Here is a 14,003-nt window from a genome sequence, read left to right as displayed (position 1 = left end):
CGTGTCAACACCACGCTCTTACAAGGCACACCAACGTAGAATTAGTGCAAAAACCAAATATAGTGCTCCATGATCATGAGGATGGACAGGACAAATCGACATTCCAGTAATTCAGGGTAGTTAGCTCATAAGGTGAAGGACATTAAGTCACATAATATTGAGAATTACAGTAGTATTTTGCGGCATTCATAGCCTAGTTATTGAACATTTCTGTACCATGTCTTTAGTATTACAGAATAATGTTCATAAAATTAACTTATTGGCATCATGGGTAATCGTATTATAATAAACAGTGGCAGTCCTTGGCCAGTTACAAAGCATATTTAGTATGACAGAATAATGTTCATCAGACGTCTTAATTGAAAAGGAGAGTCAATTATTGGCCTAGCATTAACATAATACATTGAGTGATACAAATTATTGGCACTCATTGGCCATTTACCTAAACATGAAGAGTCAACATTGAAAACAAGAGCTAATTAATGGCATAACTAATAACATAATTCATTTAGTGACATTAATTATTGGCACTCAGTGGCCAGTAATAGAACATGAAATATCATCATTGAAAACAGGAGCTAATTAATGGCATAATTAATAACGTAATTCATTAAGTGACACTAATTATTGGCACTCAGTGGCCAGTTATTATAACATGATAAGTCATAATTGAAAACAGGAGCTAATTGATGACATAATTAATATATAATTCATTAAGTGACACTAATTATTGGCACTCAGTGGCCATCAAGTATCGAATAGTTTAAACCTTGTTCCTCATTCAGTATTATTCAGATCATTAAGAAGTCATTATTAAAAATCAGCTAATTACAATCATAGCATTAATAATCATGGGCATTATAAGTAGTCTCATTACAATAAACAGTGGCAGTTATTAGCCAGTTACAAAGCATTAATTTATATATGTATTTTTTTTTGTTTCATTAAGAAGTCATTACTGAAGTGACATACTATTCAGAACTAATCGGTATTATTCAGAATTATCATAAACTAGTGACATTATGTGGGACTGGTAATACTTTTTTTTTTTTGTTAGCAATGCATTGCGTTGGGATCGATAATTAATTGCTGAGGCATAACACTATTTGCGTTTGACCTATTGCTGCAAATGAGGATAGGTAACGTCATTCGTCATGAGTCAGCTGTAGCAAGGTTATGTAACAAGGCAGTATATGTGATCACATTTATAAATGATAGACACAAATGGGTAAAAAAATAAAAATGCAAGTACTAGAACAGGTATAATAAGTAACAGGTTTAGTAAGTATCATGAAAAGCTTCTCCTGGAAAAAAATACAAAATGGATTATTGAGCTGAAAGAAGAAACACATACTATGCTGAAAAGTAGTGAACTTCGAATTAACAGGTAGTGAAATGTGTATAAAAATGTGTTCCATAGCTGTCCTTTCCAAAACTTTCCGTCATCCTACTATGCAATATAACACCTGCTGTCAAAGCAAACTGCAACAAATACTTAAATAACTACATAGCATAAATACATAACTTCAACATTATCCTCATCTGTAAAGAAAAACTTCATTATCAATCACTTCATTATCCATATTATCATAACTTCATTATTATCATCACCTATAAAGAAAAACTTCATTATTCATAACAGCATATCCTTCATCATTATTCGTCAGCATTCATTATCATCTGCAAAAAAAAAAATCACTTCATTACTCATTACACAACTATCCTTATCTCTAGCATATTTCATCACTAAAACTAAGATGTGTAGTTCTGTCTGACAGCCTGCATCAGTCGCCTTGTATTCTGAAAGAAAAAATTAGTTAAGACTGCTATTCTACGATGAGTATAGTATATTCTTGCTAATGCTTGTTAATCCTCATCCATTTACTCTTCCCCATAAAGTTATTGCATCTTCTTTCGTTTATTCCGTAGGTGAAATTCCCATTTATGTTGAATTTATTTCTTACACGCATCATTTCTTTCTGAAATTGATGAACAAAGATTAATGTCTTGCATTTAAATCATATACCCACTAAATAATGACTGGTTTATGGTGACATAATTAACCATACAGCATAACATGACAGAAAACGTAATATGTCAAAGACATTGACAGTGTTCAGAGGCAAAATGTGCAGAGAATATCACAATGCAGCAGCAAAAAGAAAAATGTAAAACAGTCACGATGTTGAGATATCATAGGGCAAAAAAATTGTCAAAGTCAACTGGTGTGTGTTATATCTTAACTATTTCACAGTGCATATAATCAAAACTGGAATACAATCATATACACAAAAAGAAATGGAAAATGTGCACGGTCTGATGTGTAACGACAAGAAAAGCGACCTGCTAATCTTACCTTGTCGGGCACTTGCCAAGAAAAAATACGATAATCATCAGTAATTAGTCATGTGAATATAATTGCAAAAGTGGTCATAAAAAATCAGTAAATGGCATCATAGTGTGTCGAATCATAAAGTGTCTTCATTCAATAAAGAGTTTAATATTTGACCAATGGTGGTTGCCTTTCGATTTTCTGGTTCTCAAAGTTTCGACATGTACAACATTGGGATGAGGAATGCTGCGAATCCGATATGGACCTGCGTATAGAAGTTCAAATTTACTGCACTTACCTTTTAATTTGCTGGATAAATAGTGTGTACGCACTAATATCTTCTGTCCAACGTGAAAGTCGCGGCGTGTACAAACCTGTTTTTGCTGTCTTCTCCGGCTCTCTGCGGCACGTTTGATGTTGTTCAGCGCAATGTCAATTATTTCGTGGTGTCTTAGTCGACGACAGGTAGGGAAGTTTACTAATTCTTTAATTTTGTTTGGTGGTTCAACGTTTTTCAGTTAACAGACGGAGATAGCATAGTGGATTCATGTGGAATGGAATTAATTACATCTTGGAATGAGAGTATGTGTGTATCCCAATCAATATGTCTTTTGTGGCATCATATTCGGCACAGCTTACCAATTTCTTTCATTAACCGTTCACAAGGGTTCGAAGAAGCATGGTACTTGGATATATAAATCGGAGAATTGTTTCTAGCTCGAAACATGCGTGTCCATATGCCACAACGAAATTGTGATCCATTGTCAGAAATTACTTTCATCACATGCCCTACATGAAATAGAAAATGTTTTACAAATGCTTTCGAAACAATTTTAGCAGTAGCTTTGCGTAACGGAGTGAACGTAACAAATTTTGAAGTGAGCTCAACAGCGACAAAGATGTAGCAAAAACCTCTGTTAGTTCTTGGAATTGGACCAAAAATGTCTACTGCGGCCATATGTCTTAATTTAACAGGTACAATGGGATATAAAGGAGGAATATGTGAAGTGGTGTCTGATTTAGCTTTCTGGCAAATTTTACAAGACGCTAAAACTCGTCGTATACGTTTCTCCATGTTGGTAAAATAACAGTTCTGTCTCAGTATAAGAAAACATTTTCTTGCTCCGTAATGTGCGTAACTTAAATGAGTGTACCAGATTAATTTGTTAACCAGTTCGTCAGGAATGCATAATAACCAATTCTTGCTGTCAGGATGAGAGCGGCGAAACAGAATGTCATTGCGTACAGGGTAATGGTTTCTAATCGTAACATTATTCTTATCTTGCCAAAGGTGTTTAATTTCTTTCCACACGTTGTCTTTATTTTGTTCTTGTGCTATGTCCTGTAATGACGATGAAATAAAGTTTTCAAATGCAACTTGCTGAATGTACATGACACTGAAATTTGCTTTGCAGAAGTTGGTTGCTACGTCTTGCTGATTGTTGCTCAGGGAGCGCGATAGTGCGTCTGCTATAACATTTTGTGTGCCGGGAATGTGAACTATTGTAAAATTAAATTCCTGTAAATAAAGTTTCCATCTGCTTAATCTGTCGTGAGTGAATTTAGCCGAAAGTAAAAATTGTATCGCTCGTTGGTCTGTGTAAACGGTGGTATGTCTGCCATAAAGAAAGTGCCGAAATCTCGTAAAAGCCCATACAACACATAATGTTTCAGACTAAGAACAGCCGACCAGTTGCAAAGGATAAAGTAATCTTTACCTAGGTTTCAATAGATATAAATCTATCTTCTTCAGAAGACGCCTGGGGACAATGAACATCGTAGTATATATTAAGGTATGAAACATGAGTCAAGAATAAAGTTTAACATATATTAGGAAAATATTGTATTACAAGATGTGAGAAAGATTCTTGGTACTTACAGTATTATAACAACATGAAGTGATATGTCCTTATCGTTTAGGCAAACATCTGCATAGTTACATTAATCATATAAAATATAGCCCTGACACCAGGGTTTGTCAAACAAATAAAATAGGTACATAGAAGTTGCAGAGCGCCTAAGCGACTGAGTAAAATCGGCCAGCGTAGTAGCACAGCGGCCAGGGCAGGTGGCGCTCATGTCGCGAACTATGTGCCGATAGGCGTACTGAAGTAACATTTGAAACATCAATTTTAAATGCGTTCTTAAATAGAGTGATAATAAATAAATTGGAAAGCATTTGACACTCCCGTTATGACATTGTGGGAGGTATAGGAACAATAACTTAGATACATACATCAAAAAGACAGGTGGCGCTTCCGCCGTGAGTTACATGCAGTGGTCTATATAGCCAAAATATAAAGTTATATTACCATATTAGTGAAGCCCATAGAACGTATATAAGTCAAACCATCAAGAACAATCAGTAATGGCTTTTAAGAAAATTACGAGACCTGGTCTACAATCCAGTTACTACGTAATATAGAACAAGAGAAAATTACATGAGGGCCGCTGTAGTGGCAGCCATAAATCGTGAAAAGAACACATTATATAAACGATAGTAAACTGGAGGATTTGAAAGTGCATTATAGCTTCCTGAGGAAATAGACTACTGAGGTTACTAACATTAATGTTATATATTACACAGTACGGGTTTAAAGCCTTCGAAAAATTGTTTACAGGCAAGGTTCAACTGATCATTCAGAATATTGCCGTCTTTGAGCTCTAGATGTTTAAAAATAAATAGCTCTTCCCACAGATCTAGTCTCCGTCCTTTGACCTGTCTATGTAGGATACCCGTGTCTTCTAACTGTTTAGGCGTATGGCCGGTTAACAAGAGGTGTTCAGCAAAGGTAGAGTTGCGAATATTCGTTCCTTTTTTACCTAACAGATGTTCTTTATATCGTGTTTTCACAGCTCTGCCGGTTTGACCAATATAATAAGAGGTGCAGTTATTACAGGTTAGCTTGTAAATACCTGAATTAGAGAACCAATCGCTGGCAATCTCTACTGACTGTACAAGATTTCTTTTTAAACTGTTATCTGTAGAAAAGGAGACGTTACAGTTATATTTTTTATTCAGAAGACGTTTAATCCTATACGATAAGTTACCCAGGAAAGGGATGGAAATAAATTTTTTAGTTTCTGTGGTATCCGTGGGGAGAATATTTCTCAAAGTCGAACATTTTTGGGAGGTTTTCTTATTGAGCAGGTAATCGATCATATTCTGGTTATACCCATTATTAACCGCAATCGCTTTGATGACATTCAATTCCTTTTTTTGATCCGCAGGTGATAAAGGAGTGGTTACCATTCGGTGAATGGCGGAATGAAAAAATGCCAATTTATGAGCTTTTGGATGGATTGAGTCAGCAGGAATGACATTATCAGAATATGTTTCCTTGCGGAAGATATTAAAATGGAAGGAATTATCTTCTATAGAAATTGTTAAATCGAGAAAATTAAGTTCACGTTTATCATTTTGAAGTTCTTTTGTGAAGGAAATTTTTTCATGTAAACCGTTGAAAGTGTTAAAGAGATGCTCTAACTCATGATCAGTGCCATCAAAAGCAATGAAAATGTCATCAACATACCGTGCATAATAGCGGATTTTGTGGCGTAATTCTGAACTTGAATTGAAGAACGTTGTTTCTAGGGCGTTAATGAAAACCTCTGCTAGAAAACCGGCGAGGGGGCTACCCATTGCTAGACCATCTGGTTGTACATACATTTTCCCGTTAAATGTGAAGTAATTGTATTTTAAAATGACCTTGAGCAAACCAATGAGTTCGGCAATCTGAGTTTCACTTAATTTTTTGTGTTTAAGAAGATTCTCTTTTACAAGGTCTATGGTTTCATCAACCGGAACATTTGTGTAAAGGCTGACGTTGTCAAAGGACACCACTCTAGTGTCAGGTGTACAGCTTATAGATTGAATATTGTGAATTAATTCCTTACTGTTTTTTACAGAAAAATTATTTTCAAAAGTGAAAGCATCTTTAATTTTAAAATGGAGGCGCCTAGCAAGTGTGTGATGTGGACTTGTGGATTTTGTTTATGCAGTTTAAACTGACTTCTAAGCACTGGTGGTTTAGGGTTCATATTTATAAGCCCTTTCTTTTGGAACTTATTGAACAAGCTGACGGAATTCGTTAAAGTACGCCGGATTTCATTTTGCAGTTCAGCAGTAGGATCTACAGTAACCTCAGTGATGTCGTTTTCCTCAAAAAACTTTACAGTCTTCTCTATATATTCATTTTTATAAGCCACGACCACGGTGTTCCCTTTGTCACTCTTAGTGATTAATGCGTCGTGCTCTCTAAGTTTATGATTAATGCTTTTTATTATACTATATTCGCCCGATTGCTTATTAGGAGATAATTTAATTTCTTTTTCTATTATGTTGTTACATTCGTAGGCACATTTGACTTGCTCCGTTTTCTCTAATTTCAGAGATTCTAAACCGATTTTTAGATCTACAATGAGATTACAAATAACTGGATATTTATCGAGTTTAGCAGGCAAGTTATATTTAAGGCCTTTACACAACAAGTCATTTTCGGCCTGCGTAAAAGAGATATTGGTTTTATTTAGTACTCTATCGTAAAATAGGTGCTTAACACTATTGTCTGCTGTATTATCACTTTTACTTGTGGTCCTATTACTAAACTTTAAAAGCTTTCTTTCATGTCTGGCCTTGATTATTTCTTTACGATTAGAGAGCCATTCATTAATACTATTCCACAGGTCGATTACCTGCTCAATAAGAAAACCTCCCAAAAATGTTCGACTTTGAGAAATATTCTCCCCACGGATACCACAGAAACTAAAAAATTTATTTCCATCCCTTTCCTGGGTAACTTATCGTATAGGATTAAACGTCTTCTGAATAAAAAATATAACTGAACTTTATTTGGACTCTGGTTAAAACGGGGATTCCAAGTTTCACCCCACGTTAAAATCTTGTTTAGAAAAGTGTCACATTCTGTTTCATAGCCTTCTTTAAAGTCTGTACACACTTTCAGTCCTTTTTCCTTGTGTTCCTGCGTTAGCTCTTTTGGGATCCACCTAGCATTTGTTTTGCTGTACTTGGACTTGTTGCTGATGACATTATAAACTGTGGCAACACTTACTGCAGCAGATTTCTCTATATGTTCAATTGTGATACGTTGGTCTTAACGAATAATGTCTTCATTGTGGATTTCGAGCAAAGGAGTTGACAGTTCAACCGGTCGGCCAGAACGTTGCTAGTGAGACACTGATATTCGATTGTTTGGGACCGTTATTCCGTGGTTCATACAACTTTCACCATACTGTAAAATTATCCCAGTGTATATTTTAGGCCGTTTTTCACCTTCTGAAATAAGAAAGGATCACTGAACATTTTTCAGATAACGTGGAAACTTCAAGCGGACACGCCATCGTTAAATGCTATGTAGACGTCACAAACGAAGCAGTTTTTATCCGTCAGCTGTCCTCAGCTGACTGCAGTGATGCCAACCTAAAGCCATGGGAGTACAACACCCTTCTTACAAACTGTTTCATTTCTGCATCACTTTGTCACTTTAATTACTGGATGTGCCCCGTATGTATAGTGAGGTGACAAAAGTCATGGGATAACGATACGCGCATATAGAGATATCGGTAGTACCGCGTACACGAGGTATAAAGTGTAGTTCATTGGTGGAGCTGTCATTTTTACTGATTTGATTCATGTGTAAAGATTTCCTATGTGATTATGGCTGTACGATGGGAGTTAACGGACTCTGAACACGGAATGGTAGTTGGAGCTAGACGTACGGGCCATTCCATTTCGGGAATCGTTAGGGAATTCAATATTCCGGGATCCGCAGTGTCAAGAATGTGCCTAGAATACCAAACTTCAGGCGTTACGTCTCATCACGGACAACGCAGTGGTCGATGGCCTTCACATAACGACCGATAGCAGTGGTGTTTGTTTAGATTTGTCAGAGCTAACAGACAAGCAACACTCCATGAAGTAACAGAAGAAATCAGTGTTGGACGTACAATGAAAGTATCCGTTAGGACAGTGCGACGAATTTTGGCGTTAATGGGCTATGGTCAGAGACGACCGATGAGAGAGCCTACGGTAACAGCATCGCCTCTCCTGGGCTATTGACCATATCGCTTGGACCCTGGAAGACTGCAAAACCGTAGCCTGGTCAGATAAGTCCCAATTTCAGTTGGTAAGAGCTGATGGTGGGGTTCGAGAGTGGCGTAACACCATGAAGCCATGTACCCAAGATGTCAACAGGGCACTGTGCAAGCTGGTGGTGTCTCCATAATGGTGTAGGCTGGGTTTACATGGAATAGACGGGGTCTTTTGGTTCAACTGAACCTAACATTGACTGGAAATGGTTCTGGTCAGCTATTTGGAGACAATTTTCAGCCATTCACGCACTTCATGTTCCCAAACATTGATGGAATTTTTATGGATGGCAATGCACCATGTCGCTGGGCGACAATTTTTCGCGACTGGTTTGAAGTACATTCTGGACAATTCGAGCAAATGATCTGGCCCCCCAGATCGCCCGACATGGATCCCATAGAAAATTTATGGGATGTAATCGAGAGGTCAGTGCGTGCAGGAAATCCTACATTCGCAACGCTTCCGCGATTGTGGACGGTTATAGAGACAGGATGGGTCAAAATTTTTGCAAGACACTTGCAACGATTTATTGAGTCCATAGCACGTCGAGTTGCTACGCTACGCAAGGCAAGAGGAGGTTCTAACAATACCACCACTTGCAAAGTAGATTAGAAATCAGATTAATAATGTTGCTCACGCAGCATATGTTCGCTTTATCAGGCAACAACAAAGTTATTGACTGTGGATGGTATCGTCAGAATGGAAATAATGAGGTCACTGTAAAAAAGTCATTGATTTGGCAGTTATCTCGAATGGATTCCCACGTAGATTTCGTCGAAGTTATGGCTCATCTTGTTGATTCTAGGGTGATTCCACTTTGACTGCTAGAAGGTCCAGATCTATATTTTAGCAATATTTGAAGACCTATCAAATGCGTTTTTCAGGAAATTCTTAATGATTAAACAATCCCAGATCAGAACAATAGTATGGTAGAAATAATTTTTGACTTGGTGTTCGCGATCCACATTTTTATTAAACGTCTTGTAAATTCACATATACTTCTTCTTAATTGTCACATCATCTAGAAAACAGTTTTATATCAATCTTTATATATTTAATTTCCACATTAACCAAACACAAGACTTGACTGTTCTTTTACAAAGCGAAATAACAACTTAACTTCTGCCAAAGTGAAACAAAGACTGCTCTGTGCACATTCGCGCCAAAACGGTTACAAGTAAGTCAAAGATTAAGACAGTCTCATAGAAATGAATATACACAAGAACCATATCACTGCAATATATCGATACATCGTAGCACCTATACATTAATAAAACCAAATGTGAATATTGTCACAAAAATATCTGTTACTTCGCAGAAAAGTAGTACAATATTACTGGTATCGAGAACTGGGGTTGGAGTGCCGTAATGGTCACGTAAATAGAGAACCATTACAAGTCCCGGCACGATATTGGAAGGTATCGCATGACGTTTGTCACCTGCGTGCAGCCCAGTTCAGTAATATGTATCGTTGTTAGTGGTGCCCTGTTTGCAAACGGCTGTTTAGTAGGGAGATGAAAGTGCGTTGCTGCAGAGAGCGTGTTGTGCGCAGGCGGCGGCTGATGGTGCTGGACGGGCGGCTGCTGGCGCTGGGAGCGGACGCCGACCAGCAGAGGGCGCTCATCTCGCAGTGGGACAGCCGGCTGTACCGCGGGCCAGCCAGGGTTTCCCAGCGCAGGGGCTCAGGTGGGTCCGCAGTCCACGTTAGGCTGCTCGGCAGAGCTTTCGTACCGTCACTTCCAGACATTTCTTTGACCACCTCACTTTCGAAGAGCACGCGGGAATTTTCCCTCGCCGTCTCTGATTTCCGTTATTTTATTGCGATGGTGAAAGTATGCTGTCCCGCAGCGGACACGAGCGCGAGCGGCAGCGGCGGCTGGTCGGACGGGGAGGGCGAGGGCGGCGGCGCGGGCGGCGTGCTGCAGCAGGCGTGGGCGGAGCTGGCCGAGCTGCAGCGCCAGCAGGAGCACTACCGAGAGCTGCGCGCCGAGACGCAGCGCCAGCTCGACCAAGTCCGCCAGCACGGCGAGCAGCTCGAGAACGTCAGTAGCCCTGCCTGCCGCACCGAGCTCAGCGCTGCACGCTGCACTGGCCTAGGGAGCCTGTATAGGGAGAGAGTGGCCAACCGGACGATACGGCGGCCGTTTTTCTGCCAAACTGCGGGCGGGACTTTTGAATGGCCAGTAGTGGAGTACACACTCACCGAATCAAAAGCACAAGACAATGTGGCGAAATCATTCCTTAAATGCCTTTCTTTACATCTATAATATATACTCATAGTAGCGTACTACGTACAGCACAGGAAAATTTGATACAGTGACTGTAAAAATTATTCGTTACTTGCATTTATCTCCTTTAAAGTTCGTTTAGTAGACATATTGCAATGAAAGTAACGTAAATAAAAAAATATAGTGTATAGCATTTGTTTCCTCCCCCCATGAACCATGGACCTTGCCGTTGGTGAGGACGCTTGCGTGCCTCAACGATACGGATAGCCGTAGGTGCAACCACAACGGAGGGGTATCTGTTGAGAGGCCAGACAAACGTGTGGTTCCTGAAGAGGGGCCGCAGCCTTTTCAGTAGTTGCAGGGGCAACAGTCTGGATGATTGACTGATCTGGCCTTGTAACATTAACCAAAACGGCCTTGCTGTTATGGTACTGCGAACGAATGAAAGCAAGGGGAAACTACAGCCGTAATTTTTCCCAAGGGCAAGCAGCTTTACTGTATGGTTACATGATGATGGCATCCTCTTGGGTAAAATATTCCGGAGGTAAAATAGTCCCCCATTCGGATCTCCGGGCGGGGACTACTCAAGAGGACGTTGTTATCAGGAGAAAGAAAACTGGCATTCTACGGATCGGAACGTGGAATGTCAGATCCGTTAATCGGGCAGGAAGGTTAGAAAATTTAAAAAGGGAAACCGATAGGTTAAAGTTAAATATAGTGGGAATAAGTGAAGTTCGGTGGCAGGAGGAACAAGACTTCTGGTCAGGTGAATACAGGGTAATAAATACAAAATCAAATAGGGGTAATGCAGGACTCGGTTTAATAATGAATAAAAAAATAGGAGTGCGGGTAAGCTACTACAAACAGCATAGTGAACGTATTATAGTGGCCAAGATAGACACGAAGCCCATGCCTACTACAGCAGTACAAGTTTATATGCCAACTAGCTCTGCAGATGATGAAGAAATTGAAGAAATGTATGATGAGATAAAAGAAATTATTCAGGTAGTGAAGGGAGACGAAAATTTAATAGTCATGGGTGACTGGAATTCGACAGTAGGAAAAGGGAGAGAAGGAAACGTAGTAGGTGAATATGGTTTGGGGGAGAGAAATGAAAGAGGAAGCCGCCTGGTAGAATTTTGCACATAGCAGAACTTAATCATAGCTAACACTTGGTTCAAGAATCATAAAAGAAGGTTGTATACATGGAAAAAGCCTGGAGATACTGACAGGTTTCAGATAGATTATATAATGGTAAGACAGAGATTTAGGAACCGGGACATTTCCAGGGGCAGATGTGGACTCTGACCACAATCTATTGGTTATGAGCTGTAGATTAAAACTGAAGAAATTGCAAAAAGGAGGGAATTTAAGGAGATGGGACCTGGATAAACTGACTAAACCAGAGGTTATACAGAGTTTCAGGGAGAGCATAAGGGAACAATTGACAGGAATGGGGGAAAGAAATACAGTAGAAGACGAATGGGTAGCTCTGAGGGATGAAGTAGTGAAGGCAGCAGAGGATCAAGTAGGTAAAAAGACGAGGGCTAGTAGAAATCCTTGGGTAACAGAAGAAATATTGAATTTAATTGATGAGAGAAGAAAATATAAAAATGCAGTAAATGAAGCAGGCAAAAAGGAATACAAACGTCTCAAAAATGATATCGACAGGAAGTGCAAAATGGCTAATCAGGCATGGCTAGAGGACAAATGTAAGGATGTGGAGGCTTATCTCACTAGGGGTAAGATAGATACTGCCTACAGGAAAATTAAAGAGACCTTTGGAGAAAGGAGAACCACTTGCATGAATATCAAGAGCTTTGATGGAAACCCAGTTCTAAGCAAAGAAGGGAAAGCAGAAAGGTGGAAGGAGTAAATAGAGGGTCTATATAAGGGCGATGTACTTGAGGACAATATTATGGAGTAGACAACATTCCATTAGAACTACTGACAGCCTTGGGAGAGCCAGTCCTGACAAAACTCTACCATCTGGTGAGCAAGATGTACGAGACTGGCGAAATACCCTCAGACTTCAAGTAGAAAATAATAATTCCAGTCCCAAAGAAAGCAGGTGTTGAAAGATGTGAAAATTACCGAACTATCAGTTTAATAAGTCACAGCTGCAAAATACTAACACGAATTATTTACAGACGAATGGAAAAACTGGTATAAGCCGACCTCGGGGAAGATCAGTTTGGATTCCGTAGAAATGTTCGAACACGTGAGGCAATACTGACCTTACGACTCATCTTAGAAGAAAGATTAAGAAATGGCAAACCTACGTTTCTAGCATTTGCAGACTTAGAGAAAGCTTTTGACAATGTTGACTGGAAATTCAAATTCTAAAGGTGGCAGGGATAAAATACAGGAAGCGAAAGGCTATTTACTATTTGTACAAAAACCAGATGGCAGTTATAAGAGCCGAGGGGCATGAAAGGGAACCAGTGGTTGGGAAGGGAGTGAGACAGGGTTGTAGCCTCTACCCGATGTTATTCAATCTGTATATTGAGCAAGCAGTAAAGGAAACAAAAGAAAAATTTGGAGTAGGTATTAAAATCCATGGAGAAGAAATAAAAACTTTGAGGTTCGCCGATGACATCGTAGGCCTGCCGCGGTGGTCTAGCTGTTCTAGGCACTCAGTCCGGAACCGCTCGACTGCTACGGTCGCAGGTTCGAATCCTGCCTTGGGCATGGATGTGCGTGATGTCCTTAGGTTAGTTAGGTTTAAGTAGTTCTAAATTCTAGAGGACTGATGACCACAGATGTTAAGTGCCATAGTGCTCAGAGCCATTTGAACCATTTGATGACATTGTAATTCTGTCAGAGACAGCAAAGGGCTTGGAAGAGCAGTTGAATGGAATGGACAGTGTCTTGAAAGGAGGATATAAGATGAACATCAACAAAAGCAAAACGAGGATAATGGAATGTAGTCGAATTAAGTCGGGTGATGCTGAGGGAATTAGATTAGGAAATGAGGCACTTGAAGTAGTAAAGGAGTTTTGCTATTTCGGGAGCAAAATATCTGATGATGGTCGAAGTAGAGAGGATATAAAATGCAGACTGGCAATGGCATGGAAAGCGTTTCTGAAGAAGAGAAATTTGTTAACATCGAGTATAGATTTATGTGTCAGGAAGTCGTTTCTGAAAGTATTTGTATGGAGTGTAGCCATGTATGGAAGTGAAACATGGACAATAAATAGTTTGGACAAGAAGAGAATAGAAGCTTTCGAAATGTGGTTCTACAGAAGAATGTTGAAGATTAGGTGGGTAGATCACGTAACTAATGAGGAGGTATTGAATAGGATTGAGAAGAAGAGACGTTTGTGGCATAACT

The 14,003-nt window shown here is 39.3% G+C and overlaps 1 protein-coding gene across 1 annotated transcript in view; it reads left to right on the top strand.

Annotated features, from left to right (window-relative positions):
* The window catches only part of LOC124775701 (kinesin-like protein KIF19), a 471,390-nt gene that overhangs the window by 368,783 nt on the left and 88,604 nt on the right, over positions 1-14,003 (top strand). The window contains exons 8-9 of the mRNA XM_047250529.1: positions 9,994-10,127; positions 10,290-10,483. Of these exons, the coding sequence (XP_047106485.1) occupies positions 9,994-10,127; positions 10,290-10,483 (328 nt within the window). The remainder of the gene's footprint in view (positions 1-9,993; positions 10,128-10,289; positions 10,484-14,003) is intronic.

Source organism: Schistocerca piceifrons, chromosome 2, assembly GCF_021461385.2.
Source record: "Schistocerca piceifrons isolate TAMUIC-IGC-003096 chromosome 2, iqSchPice1.1, whole genome shotgun sequence".
Lineage (NCBI taxonomy): Eukaryota > Metazoa > Arthropoda > Insecta > Orthoptera > Acrididae > Schistocerca > Schistocerca piceifrons.
Note: the sequence above shows the minus strand (reverse complement) of the source record. Positions and strands in the feature narration are given on the sequence as shown.